This window comes from Heteronotia binoei, chromosome 1 (genome assembly GCF_032191835.1).
Source record: "Heteronotia binoei isolate CCM8104 ecotype False Entrance Well chromosome 1, APGP_CSIRO_Hbin_v1, whole genome shotgun sequence".
Taxonomy (NCBI): Eukaryota; Metazoa; Chordata; class Lepidosauria; order Squamata; family Gekkonidae; genus Heteronotia; species Heteronotia binoei.
This window is the reverse complement of record NC_083223.1, coordinates 158,024,950-158,040,662: the sequence shown is the minus strand read 5'-3', so window position 1 is coordinate 158,040,662 and position 15,713 is coordinate 158,024,950. Positions and strand designations below refer to the sequence as shown.

The following is a 15,713-nucleotide window of genomic DNA, read 5'->3' as shown; positions in this document are numbered from 1 at the left end:
GTTCTTATGTGTCTTTTTTTCTCAAACTGTATGTTGGAAAATGTCTTTTAATGTTCTCCTAAAAATAAGTATGTCTTCTTTTTAAAAAGTATTTCAGAGTGTCTTGATGTCATCTTAAGAAGCATTTTAGAAACATTTTCAAAAGTTTCATTAAGTTTGTATTCTGAAACTTTAGTATAAAATCTTTTATGTGTTTGCTTGCTAGTGGTACCAAGTGACACCTTATGATTGACTTTCATTCTCAGAAAAGTTTGTGAGAGAGATACTGTTGCTGTATCAAATGAAGAGTATATCGTAGGACAAGTGGCCAACAGTCTGTTACAAAAAAACCCTGCAGTGTGTGGCACAGATCCCTTGGTACAACTTTTCAGTGCTCCAAGGACAGAAAAGCAGCCAATGTACATTTCTGTACCAAGAGTAAGTACTTTTAAAAAAAATGTCAGTGGTTCCCAAAATATGAGTTCGGCATCATGCACTGAACAATTGAAATGTTATGATCAAATCGCTGGGTTATCTATAATGGGTGTGGAAATAATGAGGTCAGAAGATTTCATGTCTTGATCAATATACAGACCTTCAATGAAATTCTGTTGGTAAATTCTTTTAGTGAGATTCAATGAGATTGTGGAATTCTGTGAACAGATCTCCGTTATTTATTTATTTTTAACTGGCAAGTAGAAATTTGGTGAAGGATTTGGATTAACTAAGGGATGTCATCTCCTTTCCTCACCATTCCATGTAGTTTTCACAGTACCAGTTCCTCCACCAAAACCCATTACTGTTGTCTGTATGTTTCTGTTAGCTAAGTAAATTGTAGATGGGAGGGAGAAGGTTAATCTAATTGGACAGTTTTTAAAAAGTAGTTATTTTAAACCACTCTTAAATATTTGTGATGCCTTCCCCAATGAGATCGAATAGGCCCCCTCAGTGTTTGTGTTTGAGTAATCGTTGTAAATGTCTTTTTCTTCCAAACCTGTTATGGCAAAGCAGTTAGCTTGATCTTGGTACATTGTTGCTTTCTTTATTTATATGGTTTTTAACGTATTCTAATGGAGTTTTTAAGGAATTGTCCTAGTGTTGGCTGTTTGCAGGGATTTGTATGGTCTTCTGGTAAACTACATTGAGGCTGAAACAATAGAATGTGAATAAACTAATATAATGTAAATACTGAATGAATAATATTCTGTTGGGTCATGGCAACCACATCCACTGGGTGTTAAGAAGACAAAAGATGACCAGAAGTGGTTTAGAATCATAGAGTTGGAAGGGACCTCTAGGGTCATCTAGTCCAACCCCCTGTACAATGCAGGAAACTCACAAACACTTCCCCCTAAATTCACAGAATCTTAATTGCTGTCAGATGGCCATCTAGCCTCTGTTTAAAAACCTCCAAGGAAGGAGTGCCCACCAAAAGAATGAGGAACCATTCACAAGCACTCTTTGGGTGCGATCTGTCAACCAGTTACAGATCCACCTAATGGTAACAGGATCCAAACCACACTTTACCAACTTGTCAACAAGGAGAGTATGTGGAACTTTATCAAAAGTGTTACTGAAATCAAGATAAACAATGTCTACAGCATTCCCCTGATCCAGCAAGGTAGTCACTTTCTCAAAAAAAGAGATCAGGTTAGTCTGACATCTACATGCTCCCCCTTGCCCAGATTGCCTAGAGGTATGGGTTGGGTTGTCACCAGTAGGCTGGTGACACCCAGCTCTATCTATTGATGGACGGACGGCCTGACTGTCCAAGAAAATCTGGACCTGGCGCTGCAAGCTGTGGCTGGATGGCTCAGGCTGAGTAGATTGAAGCTAAATCCAGCAAAGACAGAGGTCCTTTGCTTGGGTCGGCTTGGTCCGGGAAGGGAAATTCCCCTACCGGCCTTTGACGATACGCCAATGACAATGGCGCGCAGGGTCAGGAGCTTGGGGGTACTACTGAAGCCTGCCCTGACAATGGAGGCCCAGATAGCAGCCACTGCTAAGTCTGCATTTTTTCATCTTAGGCGGGTGAGGCAGTTGGCCCCTTTCCTGGAGCACGGCGACCTGGCAACAGTGATCCATGCAACGGTCACCTCGAGGTTGGACTACTGTAATGCCCTCTACATGGGGCTGCCCCTGTGCCAAACCCCGAAGTTGCAGCTAGTGCAGAATGCCGCTGCCCGGCTGTTATTAGGGCTCCCTACATGGGAGCACATTCAGCCGGGACTCTGGGGACTGCACTGGCTGCCAATAATATACCGGGTTCGTTACAAGGTGCTGGTTATTACCTTTAAAGCCCTATATGGCCTAGGACCTACCTACCTTAGGGACCGTCTCTCCCCACATGTTCCCCAGAGAGTACTCATATCTGGTTCCCAAAATCTGCTAGTAATCCCCGGGCCGAAGGAGCCCTGTCTGAAGTCAATTAGGGATAGGGCCTTTTCAATCACAGCCCTTCTGGTGGAACCAGCTACCGAAGGAGGTGAGAGCCTTGCGGAACCTTGGGCAGTTCCGCAAGGCCTGTAAGACGGTCCTCTTCCGGTTGGCATATAACTGACTGGTATTTAAAAACTGCGGAGGAAGGCTGTGAGAATAGCACTGAACTTTTAGACTATTTCTTCTTGTTTTACTGTTTTAACTATTGTAAATTATTGAATATGTATTTTAATATTTATTAATCTTAATTGTTCTGGATTTTATGTTGTAAGCCGCCCTGAGCCCGCCTTGGTGGGGAGGGCGGGATATAAATAGGGGTGTGCAAAAAAAAAAATTCGGCATTACATGGATTCGGAAGTATACGGGGAAAAAAAATTCGGAATCCCCGTATACTGCTGAATACCGCATTCGGAATAGCCGCATATATGGTAGATGCGCGGCTATTTCCGAATATACGGCCCTATTATACCCTATGGGCCATTGAAATCAATGGCAAATAGGGTATATTTGAAGCTGCCTGGAGGGGAGAGCCCCCAAATTTGCGGGGGACCTGCAGGGGACTCTCCCCTCTAACCCCCCCAAGTCCCAAAAAGATTGGGCCAGGGGATCCCATTCCAGGGGCACCCAAAGAGGGTGCCCCTATTCCATCATTATACCCTATGGGCCATTGACATCAATGGCAACATAGGGCATAATTAGAGGCTACGGGGGGGGGGAGGGGGTTTGAGGCAGACCTGGCTACAGCAAACCCAGATGCCAGCTCTCCAGCCCTGTCCCAAACAACACAGGGAGAGCTGGCCAACCACAACAAGCCTGCTGGTTCTGGGTCTCTCACCCAGGTGCCAGCTTCCCTGCCACAGAACACACAATCTACAGATGCCAGCTCTCCAGCCCTGCCCCAGACAACACGGGGAGAGCTGGCCAACCACAACAAGCCTGCTGGTTCTGGGTCTCTCACCCGGGTGCCAGCTTCCCTGCCACAGAACACACAATCTACAGATGCCAGCTCTCCAGCCCTGCCCCAAACAACACGGGGAGAGCTGGCCAACCACAACAAGCCTGCTGGTTCTGGGTCTCTCACCCAGGTGCCAGCTTCCCTGCCACAGAACACACAATCTACAGATGCCAGCTCTCCAGCCCTGCCCCAAACAACACGGGGAGAGCTGGCCAACCACAACAAGCCTGCTGGCTCTGGGTCTCTCACCCAGGTGCCAGCTTCCCTGCCACAGAACACACAATCTACTCTATAAAAACAAGAAAGTGACCCAGCCCACACACACCCTCGCCAACCCCCACACCAACCAGAGGTAATTTAAAAAAACCAAAACAAAACCAGCAGAATCACAAAAGGCCAAGTGTTAAAAAAGTGGCCTTTTCACCAACAAGAAAGCTCAGGCCAAATCAGTCAACAACAAAACCCTCACCCCTAAAACCAGAACCAGGAAAAGGGGGACAAAAGTGGCCTTTTAAACAATGAAAATTAGGCCAAACAGCACCCCCCCCCAATAACCTGAAGATAAAAGTAACAGCAGCAGCACAACACAGCAGCAACAAATCAAACACGGAATACTTTTAAAACAGTAAAAAACCTCAACTTTTAACAATACAGGAACTTTGCCAACCCCCCCCCCAAAAAAAACCCTTCACCCTAACCCCAAGAAATCCAAGCCACCCAAATCAGAAGTAAAAGGACACTGCACTTTTAAAAGTCCTCTCACTAAATTAAGATATGGGCAAATTGGCAAACCCCACCCACCCCAGGCCCCCTCCCCAAGCAGAACCCCCTAACCCCCTAACACCAAATAAACTACCCCACCACCACCCAAATCTGGATAAGTAAAGGGACTCTGAGTCTTAAAAAGTCCTTTTACCAACAATAAATAAAAACAAGAACCCCAAGACTGTCTTACCTTGTCTTCCCTAGTCCAAAGAAGTCTGGTAAGGCTGAGTGAGAGAGCAGCAGGCAGCAGCTGAAGCCAAGGGCCAGCCAGCAGCAGCACAATCTCTCACACCAACCAACACAGCAGCAATGGAGGAGTCCAGCCAGGAAGACTCCTTAAAAAGCCCTGCAAAGCATGCATTTGCAATGCATTTTGCAAATGCATGCTTTGGATTGGCTGCTGGGGCTCCTCTTCCCCCTCCCCCCCTCCCTGATCCCAGGGAGGCTATGGGAGAGGCGGGAAAAGGCAACTAAAGGCGGGAAAGTAGGCAAGCAGCTCCTTTGAGGCTGCAGAAGCTACTTTCCCGCCTTTTGAATTGACAGCCGTATACTTCCGAATAGCTATTCGGAAGCATACGGCAAGCCGTATTCGGCTGCCGTGTAATGGGCGCCTATGGGGATCGGCTTCAGCCTATTCCGTATACAGACAAATCAGTGGTGATTCGGCTGTAAATACGGTTCGGCCGAACCGAATGCACATCCCTAGATATAAATCGAATAAATAAATAAATAAATAAATAAATAAATGACTTGTTCTTCAGAAAACCATGCTGGCTCTTAGTAATCACATCCATTCTTTCTAAATGTTCCAGGACCGACTGCTTGATGATTTGTTCTAAAACTTTTTCAGGTACAGACATCATGCTGATGGGTTGGTAGTTACCCAGATCATCTTTTTTCCCCTTCTTGAAGATGGGGACAACATTTGCCTGCCTCCAGTCTTCCAACACCTCTCCTGTTCTCCAAGAATTCTCAAAAATAATAGCCAGAGGCTCAGAAATTACATCCGCAAGCTCTTTTAAAACCCTTGGATGCAATTCATCTGGCCCTGAGGACTTAATTTCATTTAAAGAAACTAGGTGTTTATGTACTACCCCTATGCTGATCCTAGGTTGAAACTTCATTCCCTCCTTATATGTTCTGTTTTTGCCATGTTCCGTTTCCCTCAGAACAGAAGACTGAGGAAAAGTAGGAATTGAGTAGTTCTGCCCTCTCTTCATTACCTGTTACAATTCCACTTTCTTGCTCTCGCAATGGGCCTACCATGTCCTTGCTCTTTTTTTTACTCTGAACATAAGAAAAGAACCCTTTTTTGTTGTTTTTAGCATCTTTGGCCAGCCTAAGCTCATAGTGAGCTTTAACTTTCCTAACTTTTTCTGTACAAGCACTGGTGATTTGTTTATATTCATCCTTGGTTATGAGGCCCTCCTTCCAATTCCTAAAGGAGGTTTTCTTATTTCTCAAGTCTTTAAAGAGCTGTCCATGGAGCCACTTTGGCTTCTTTAGGCTTTTTCCATTTTTTCTTCTCATAGGAATTGTCTGTGATTGCGCTTTCAGTATTTCACTTTTAAGAAACTCCCACCCCTCCTGAACCCCCTTCCTCCTAAGTATTTCTGACCATGGGATTTTACCCAGCATAGTTCTAAGTTTATAGAAGTTTGCCTTTCGGAAGTCCAACCTAAAAGTATAGTTTTTCCCTTCCTTAAGACTGTAAATTCAAAAATCACATGGTCACTACTGCCCAGGGTGCCCACTATTTCCACTTCTTCAATCAATTCTTCCTTGTTGGTGAGAATCAAATCCAAGATAGCAGATCCCCTTGTTTCCTTCTTCACTTTCTGGAAAAGGAAGTTGTCAGCAAGACAAGTCAGGAATCTATTTGACTTTTCATTTTTAGCAGAGTTGGACTTCCAACAGATGTCCGGGTAATTGAAATCTCCAATGATCACTGTATCTCTTCTCTTGGAGAACTTTGCAATCTGCTGTAGAAGTATCTCATCCACTTCCTCTTCCTGGCTTGGTGGTCTATAGCAGACCCCCACAATAATATCACTGTTATTTCTTTCTTTTATTTTTACCCAGAGACTCTCAACTGAGTTGTCATGCTCAGATTCACATATTTCTTCACAAGTATATACCTCCTTCACATATACTGCTATGCCTCCGCCCGTTCTCATTTGCCTGTCCCTTTTAAATAGTTGTACCCCTGAATCCTAATATTCCAGTTGTGTCATCCCACCAAGTTTCAGTAAGGCCTATTATGTCATAGTCTCCTTCCTTTATTAGGTCTTCCAGTTCCTCCTGTTTGTTTCCCGTACTCTATGCATTAGTATAGAGACATCGGAATCCACGTTTAGGGGTTAGGGTTAACTCCGAGGGTTTAGTTTTCATACAAGCCTGCAAGTTAACATTACCTAGTGTATGCGCCACTCTTTGCAAATCTTTAATGTTCTTATCCCCAGTTTCTGGCATCATACGAGGCTTTGAATTATTGTCTCACTCCGCTATACAATTTAGTTTAAAGCCCTCCTTATTAGGTAAGCAAGGCTGTTACCAAACACCCTTTTCCCTACCGCCATGAGGTGCAAACCATCTCCTGATAGAAGACCACCATCTCGAAAGCGTAAGCCATTGTCCAGAAATCCGAATCTTTCCTGACAATACCATCAACATAGCCAGTCATTTATTTGAAGTAGTCTTCTTTCTCGTCCTAAGCCACAGCCTTCAACAGGAAGCACTGACGAGAACACAACCTGTGCGCCCAGCTCCTTCACCTTCTGACCAAGAGCCACATAATCTTTTCTAATACGTTCAGGGCTATGACGGGCAGTATCGTTCATTGCCATTGTCTTCCTCAGCGTAGCAACCCTAGACTTCCTTGGTGGTCTCCCATCCAAATACTAACAGTGGCTGACCCTGTATAGCTTCATAGCTCTGATGAGCTTGGGCTAAGTGGGCTATTCAGTCTGTTATGCTCTACACAAATAAATGGCCTGCCTGAGGTGTCCAAGAAGGTTCCTACACAGTCATTCTGCAGAATGTGTACCACAGAATTGTTCAGGAGGGCATTTCTGTAAAGGAAATAAGGTGATAATAAATGGAACTAGTCAACAGAACACTTTCATAAAGATGACATGGATGTAGTAAATGAAATTGGTTAAGACAATGTTTTCATATAAGGAACAGGGTTTATTTCCTGTGTGCTGTATGGATTATATAGGGTTGTGATTTATTGCACTGCTTGCTGTATGCATTACCCTACTACCCGTCAGGGGAGGGCGGGATATAAATCTGATAAAAATAGAATAAAATACTAAGATAGATCATATATGGTAAGGTATACCATAAACAATGCAGCAACTCAGTAACAAAGATCCCAAAACAAGTAGTATGAACAGAGTAATGTATAATGCAAGCAGTGCAATAAATTACATTTCTATGTAATTCATACAACACACAGTGAATAAATACATCCCTGTTCCTTTTATGAAAACACCATCCTGACCAATTGCATTTACTTTTCAGAATGGCCTTACTGAACAATTCTGTTTTATACATTCTGCAAAATGATAGTGTAGGAAGCACCTCAGACAGACCACTCCACAAAACAAAAGCCACATCCAAGAATGCTGAGGAATGGGCAATTATTGATTTCACCCATTTTCAGGGTGTAACTTTCAGAAGACTGCTCAAATGAGTGCAGCAATCACAGCAGAATATATTGGGAGAAGTGGTCCTCTAGATATATGGGTCCTAGGCCATAAAGGACTTTGTAGGCAATAACCAGTACCTTGAACCTGAGAATCTTCTATTTGTGAGTTATGTTCTGTAACTCTTAGCCACTTAACTGTCAATTATAGCAGTGGTAGACTCCTGAATGCTGAAAAATTGGTCATCCCAATCTAGATAATATGCCAAATGGCCCTAATATACCGTATCACCACCTTTTTATTGTGCTTGTAGTGGTTACAGCTTTTAGAAAGGAAGATTTCCTTATTAAGTCAAATTGCTATGGATTGTTAAATTGTATAAATCACACTGTCATTCTATAGAGCAGGTTTAATTTTGTTTGGATATGTAAATATTGTAAAATGTAGGTGACAGTTTTCAGAATAAGCCTGTGTAACTTGCAATCCAGCAAACCAAACAGCCTACCAACAATTTATGGAGCTCACCTAGGCAGACAGCAGTGAGGAGGCTTTGATGTCTGTGTTTTGCTTGACTGGTCACAAGTTGTACAGCCTTGTTTTAAAATGAATAGCAAAGTGGTGATACTGCTGGGCAAAAATTCTGTTTTAATTACCTAAAATAACCTTGTAGACGCTAACTTTGCTGTTAATCAAAAGCTGGTGGAGACCTATATCCATGTTTTTGGGTGGTTGGTCAGATACCATCCCGGTTAAGTTGGCCGAAGGATTGGAGGCTGTGGTGGGATGGCTAAAGCAGAGCAGGGTGAAGCTGAATCCTTCTAAGATGGAGGCTCTGTGTCGGAGGGATTCTGGTGTGGGGTTTGCCCCTGAAGCTGGCACCAATGTCTGGAGTTTGGGAGTGATCCTAAATGCCTAGTGATCCTAGATGCCAGGTTTCCAGTGTTGTCAAGCTGGCGTTTTACCAATTATGGCAAGTCAAGCAGCTGGCCTCCTACCTGTCTCGCCCTGATCTGGTCATTGTAATCCATGCAGTGGTCACCTCCAGGATTACTGTAACTCGCTTGAAACTGACCCAGAAGCTCCAACTGGTGCAGAATGCTGTGGTTCAGGTCTTCATAGGGACCCCGCACACAGCTCACATCTCTCCTGGGCACAGGAGCTGCATTGACTTCTGGTGGAGTACTAGATCAGATTCAATGTGCTGGTATTAACCTTTAAGGCCCTTAATGGCCAGGGACATATGTATCTTTGGGAGGCCTCTCCTGGTATACCCCCAACAGGACCTTGTGCTCTAGTGATCAACATTTGCTTGTGGTCCCCAGTCCAAGAGAGATCTAACTGTTCTAAACTTGGGCCAGGGCTTTCTCTGCCCTGGCCCCAACTTGGTGGAACTCTGCTAATTTCCACCCAAGCCCTGCAGGAATTACTATTGTTCTACAGGGCCTTCAAGGCAGAGATGTTCCACCAGGTATTTGGTTGAGGACAACTACAGTTTACATCTGGCACTCCCACTTCCACTCTCACTCCCTCACGAGATAGCTGCATCACTCAGATTTGACAACATCTTGTCTTGGAGGTATTGAAATATTTTTTTACTGCTATTTAAATTGGTTTTATTTTTTTCTGAAATGTTTGTGCTGTGAACCACCCTGAGCCCTGCTTTCAGGAAGGACAATCAAAAAAACGAAAGAAATAATAGCTGTTGGTTGCATAACTTAACCAGCTCCTGAGTTTACTGAAATAACATTTATGTTCTTTAGTCCATTTATAAATTCCTGTAATGTGTACGCTGTACTGTGTCATTGTCACCATTGGGGATGGGGATGATCTGGGAAAATGTGATTTGGTTTCTGGTTCATGGCATGCCCAGTTTGCAAATCATGAACCATCACAGACTTCTAGCGGCCAAATGAACCAGTTTGGTTCATAAGGTTCATGTCCTGGTAACAGAGCCATATCCAGCAGTGGGGCATTGGCAACAGCACCCCTATCACATCTGCAATACCCCCCACCCAAATCTACCCTTTCTTGTTTAAATTAAAATTGTTCAAGCCATTCTGCTTTGTGCCGCTGTTGCTCCAGCCCAAAGAATGATTTCCACCTTCCCTCCCCTTTGATCCTGGGCATACTGGAGACACCAACTCAGAGGGATATCCTCTACCTGCCCTCCAAGTTTGGTGAAGATTGGATTTATGGGGCCCGAGTTATGTCCCTCCCCCCCCCCCCCAAAAAGACGGTGCCCTCAGGAAAGTGCTTTCTGGGGAAATGACAGAAAGCACTTTCCTGAGGGCACCTTCTTTGTGGGGCCATGATTTGGACTCCATAAATTCAATCTTCACCAAACTTGGAGGGCAGGTAGAAGAGAGTCAACTGGAGGTTCCCTGTGAGTTTGGTATCTTTAGTTTGCACAGAATCAGTTCTGTACATTCTTGGACCTCCTGAAACTGCACCTGTTAAAATGACCACCTCTTGTGCAATCTAGAGACATCAAAGTCACAGGGGACCTCCCCCAGATACTCCTGTATATGTTCTCCAAGTTGTGTTGCTTTGAAGTCTGGTAAACATTTAGATTGAGTGGAGACAGTCTATCTGGAAATGTATCCATTCACAAGCTACCCTGAACTGCCATGAACTTCATTTTGTGAGCCACAAACTGCCCCAAATTAATCACAAACTTTAGTTCGTGAACTGGTCCATGCCCATCCCTAGTCACCGTTGCAATTCAGTAATACCTTTCATTGGCATGACACATTTAAAACCAGAGTTTGACTATTGTTTGTTCAGTGCTGCATTTGTTTAGATATTGCTAAGTGACAGATGATTTTATTACCATGAGATTCCATGGAATAGTACACATCTTTCACTGTTGTTTAAAACTGTTGATCTGTGAGTAAAATGTACATTCTTTTGTGGTACAAGGCAAGGACTGTACAGCCAATTGATAAAAATGGTTTTCAAAAGCACCAGCTATATCATTTTGATAAGTCTTTAGTGCTATAAAATCTTTTATTAATGGCTGTTTCATTGAAAGCTTGCGGAATAAAAATGTGCAATTGCAGCATACTTTTTAACTGTAATCACCGATGCTTAGACTTCTTGTGGCAGAGAAGCACTGACACACAACTTGTCCACCAAGCATTGTAAACAGAACCTTCAACAACACTGTGCTGATAATCACTGTGTGATTCCACCCTTCCCCTTTACACCTTCCAGTTTGTGCAACCAAACTCTGTCCAGAAGTGCATTTTGTTTCAAACATTATGATATTATTCAGATATGGTGGATTTTCAGACTCCCCCTCTTTCTTCTTATGCCATTTAAAACTTGATAAAATAGTATCACAGACAACAGCCTGAGCATCCAGCTGTAGATATGGAGTTAACTGACGTAACTGAACAGATGATAGATGTTACCACTGTGGTCTGGGACTGTGTCACTTGGAGGCATATCTTGTTAGGGAAACTGCTCTCAAAATGAGATTGGGGAATTAGATTGAGAGACAGCTGGCCCTAAAAAGGAATCTTTGTTATCAATTGTATACCAGGCTCAACCGTTCAGATAGTCAATGCTCAATAAGAGACTCTAATTTAGTAAAAATCAATTGTAATTTATTTAGAATAATATTTCTTTCATACAAGGTAAAAATACAAAACACTCACACATTCACACAGGTCTAGGAAATATAGATAGATCAATAGGGGAACATATATGGATAAACAGACAGGGTAATATTTACCATCGTAGTCTTCCAGGAAGGTTTCCAATGGCGACTTAAGAGGACAGGGGAAATGGACCCAACACTGTGGCCAGAATTGGGGATGGATCTAGACAGCGGGTAATAGGGGTTGCTGAATAGAAAGCACACATGAGTGGAGTTGGGTCAGAGGTTAAATAGACTCTCTTAGACCCCTCAGGTGCTGGGAGGTCCAAGGGAGGAGAGATGGGAGGTTCAAGAAGGCTGGACATTCCTTACTGACACCTAATTGGATGCCTGCTTTGGCCAATGAACTTCACCTTAGTCCAGTGAACCTGGAAATTTCCAAGCTGCAATGTTGCCTGGGTTGGCCCCAGGGTACTTAGACTGGAGTAAGAATGGGAATGGCTGGATACTTAAGTTTAAATGGGATTAACTAGGAGGGTGACAATAGGTAATCAAATGCTGGCCTAGGTACCACCCGGGTTAGACAAAAGACTTGATGAAGACAGGAGATGTCCTTCCTCTTTCTCATCTTCTGCTGGGCAAGGTTTATTGTTCTGGTATTGCTGAGCAATTAGGATCAACAGTTGAGCTATTAATCCATTCTTAAAACAGATGGGTTGCTTGCAGGCTCAGGGTGTGTACGTGTGACTTTCCCACTAAGAAGGAATGAGTTCAGCCTGGCAGGGTAAGCTTGGGTCAGGAAAGCAAGCTGGATTCTGCTGTTGTTAGCTCTAGGTCCATGGAGCCAGGCTGGAAACATGGTGGCTTCTTCCACTGCAGTGGCCAAGACTGGGCACACAAGGAGCAGCTGGAGCATGTCTTCAGAGACGTAGAATGCAAAGCTGAGGCTTAAGCCTTATAAAGTGTAAGCAAAGTCCACTTCTTAGAGCAGATGTGTGAGAGTCAAATCTCCAGGCACCCTGGCAACCATGCTGGTGATCATGATGTTCACATGTATGAAAAGTAGGGGGCTTTTCCTCACAGTTCCCCCCCTCAAGACCTATGTCACCATCTGGTGGCGAGGTCTTGCAATAACACAATGTCCATATCTGTAGTTGACAGGCGGCGAGTCCACGTAGCTTCAATTGTCTACCGGGGTGTACCGTCTATCTAAAAAGGTTGGAGCCACTATCTAAACTACTCAAAAATCAATTTGGAAAAATATTCCAATAGGCCAAAGGTTCCTTCCTTTGAATACTACGATACAGGGATAACAGGCATTGGCAACGTTGTAGGGCATACAGTATTAAAACACAGGGTTACAACCATTGAAATAAAAGTTGAGTTCATAAAATCATTACTGCCATTTAAACCAGATAAATAACAAGAATTGATCTATAAATCACACACAATCATGACAATAATTGATTAGGAAAACACACAGGTACATTAGAGTTCATGGTTACAAGTGAATCCATATCTTAATCTTGAGTCTTCTTTTCTTCTTCTCCCCCCCTTGATAAGCTTCTTATACTGGGGTTTGAAGAGGATCTTCTTCCAGGTACCTATTGGGTATGTGAAAGTCCTAGTGGAGGGTGAACTAAAGAGTCTTCCCACCCCCCCTAGCACCCAGCGAAATCTGTCTTTATTGTTGCTAAAAGGGAGTCTTCCTGTAACCCAGCATGTAATTGGCAATGGTGCTTTTCTGCCTGTATCACTGATGGTCCATAGAGCAACGGTGGGCTTTGAGGAAAGAACCAAAAAGGAACCAAAGACATTCACACATGACAACATGGGGGATGATTCTGTACCAGAGTAGGGAGCAGTGACAGCAGATCAAAAATGCATACATTCAACCATGAAGAAAGGAGTTTCAAAAAGCTATTAGTGAAGTGTCCTCCTGTCCAGAGTGTGGTGACCAGTGAGCTTTTACGTCACAAGCTTACATATGTCATGTTAGGGGCCTGCATTGGGCAGGTTTGCCTATTACACTAATCATTCAGGACTTTAGGAGGCTTTTTCCTTGTCAAGGAAGGGAAGTAACATACACAATTCAGAAAACACAACCCCAAATATTCTTTGTTGCAACATAAAACTTAAAATAAAACATTGTGCACAATCCAGGAAAATGACCATAGTTTGGGGCGTCCCCCATATGATGAAAATAGTTCCATAAAGAAGAGACAAAAGAAAACCTTTGCTATAGCTTTGGAATATAATAAATTGTCAAAACAATATAAAACTTCAAAAACAAAAACTGAGGCCTCAATAGAACAATGCTAGCTAGCTTTATATGAGAGGGATCATACCCAAAATGGCAGGTGAGCTAGAGCAGAGAAATTAAAAACCTGGACATTAGTGAGCTGATCAGGTCCCACTACATCCAGTTTTTCTCTGGGCTAGTTCAGCTAAAACGATCTTGGTATGGGGGTCTCACATGTGAGCAGATTTCAACAAAAACTTAACAAAACCAGAACTCTGAAAAGCAACATAATGGTTACACATACATAAAACAATTCTTAACAGGACTATCAACAATTAGAACTACTGAGCATGCATTAGATTTGATTTGCAGGTCCAGATTCCCTGCACATCTATATTGAAAGAAAAGATGAGCAAACTTTAACAAAACAGTTACAACATCCTAGAAATCAAATTATGGTTAATTCACCTTGACAAACACATTAAACAATTCATAAAAAGAGAAAAGATGGGGCATTTGTAGTACCAAGAGAAAATGCTGAGTTGTTGCAAGGACAAGTCAAAAGAAAGACTTGAAACACGAAAGCATATCCCTTGAAGAAGAAACCTTTTATGGAGTAAAAGGTAAAACTAAGATGATGGCACAATGCTCCAGGTTTAAGGCTTGTGCCAGAGAATGATTTTCCTCTGTGCATACACAGAGTGCAAAGAATGTGTTGCTGGAAGGCAACATGCTTGTCAGAAATACCAAGTAGACCAAAATTTGAGCATAATACAACAAGACTTAAATTGGGGAGCCTTGATAGGCTCAGCCAACTGGTTATAGATGCAAAAATAACACAAAGGACATTTAGTGGCAAGAAGAAAATCATGATCAGAAATGAACCCTGAGGAATCTATATTAAGAATCTAACAAGTTATTGCTCATTTCCTTGAGAACATGGAAAATAGAAAAGGGTTTTCGCTCAGAGAAAGTCTAGCTCTAACAAGATATATATTATAGGTGGAGGCAGAACCATCCATTGGTCATTATATTACTTAAGACCAAACAAAGATACTGAGCCCACAAGTTGGGGCCTCTTAAGAACATGTGGATACCTCTTTCCACAGGCAGACTGGATTAAACTAAAATTAAAACTCAAGCTTCACCAAATAGCTAAAAGGGAAGATTGATGATGCAAATGGCATTCAGAGAGAAAATGAAGATATCAATAGTTGAAGTACATTTGAGGAATCCAAATTTCTAATGGAGACCAAAAACCTTCAGGAATTCTGTCAAAACAAGAGTATTAATTCTTGAGGCTTGAGAGAGAAAAAGCACAGGGAGAGGGTAATTTTACCCCAAGGGAGTGTACAGATGTCCTGTACTTCTTGTAGGAACCAAAATTTGTGAGATAAAATTTTCTTAGCTCTAATGTTTAGCAAAGGGCCTATAGATTGCAAAGCATTTTCCTTTTACTACAAAGCACTGGGAATGCCCAATAGACTTTGAGGAGCAATTTCCTAAGTGTTTCCCTTAAAATTAAGGCTACCAAATCTAAGTATAGGAGAGATTGGTACCAGTCACTAGAAAAAAAATATATTTTAAGACTTAAAAGGTAAAGCAAAAATAAGTAACAGAAAGAAAGCTTCTAATCTAGGAGAACTCTTAGTATTAGGGCAGTTTACAGGCAGAGGATTTCCTCTAGCAGAGAAGGATTGGCTGTAAGTAGAGCTTTGGGATGCCAGCTCCAGGCTGGAGATTCCTGACATTTTGAATCAAATTTGAAAATCACAAGGCATGCAGCCCATTTCCTTGGACACTTATTTCCTCCAGAGGCACTAGCCTCAATGTACTGGGGGAAAGGCTATGATTTTGGGAGAGGCCTCCAGGTCCCACCTGGAGACTGGCGACCTTACAAAAACACAGTAGTATGCACATCTTCCGCCCAGGTATTTCTCTGGCTGGGAAGAGGCTGTCTCTGTGAGAGACTGCAATATAAAAAAAAGTTTTGTAATGAAAAACTTTTGAAATTATATCTTTTTAGACCCAAAATCAGGAGATGAGAATTCAAAATAGCACAAAAATACCTCAACTGTATTT

General features: G+C 42.7%; 1 protein-coding gene across 1 annotated transcript in view; it reads left to right on the top strand.

Moving 5' to 3' along the window:
* Window positions 1-15,713, top strand: part of RBM34 (RNA binding motif protein 34) — a 42,483-nt gene that overhangs the window by 1,945 nt on the left and 24,825 nt on the right. The window contains exon 2 of the mRNA XM_060243083.1: window positions 246-417. Within this exon, the coding sequence (XP_060099066.1) occupies window positions 246-417 (172 nt within the window). The remainder of the gene's footprint in view (window positions 1-245; window positions 418-15,713) is intronic.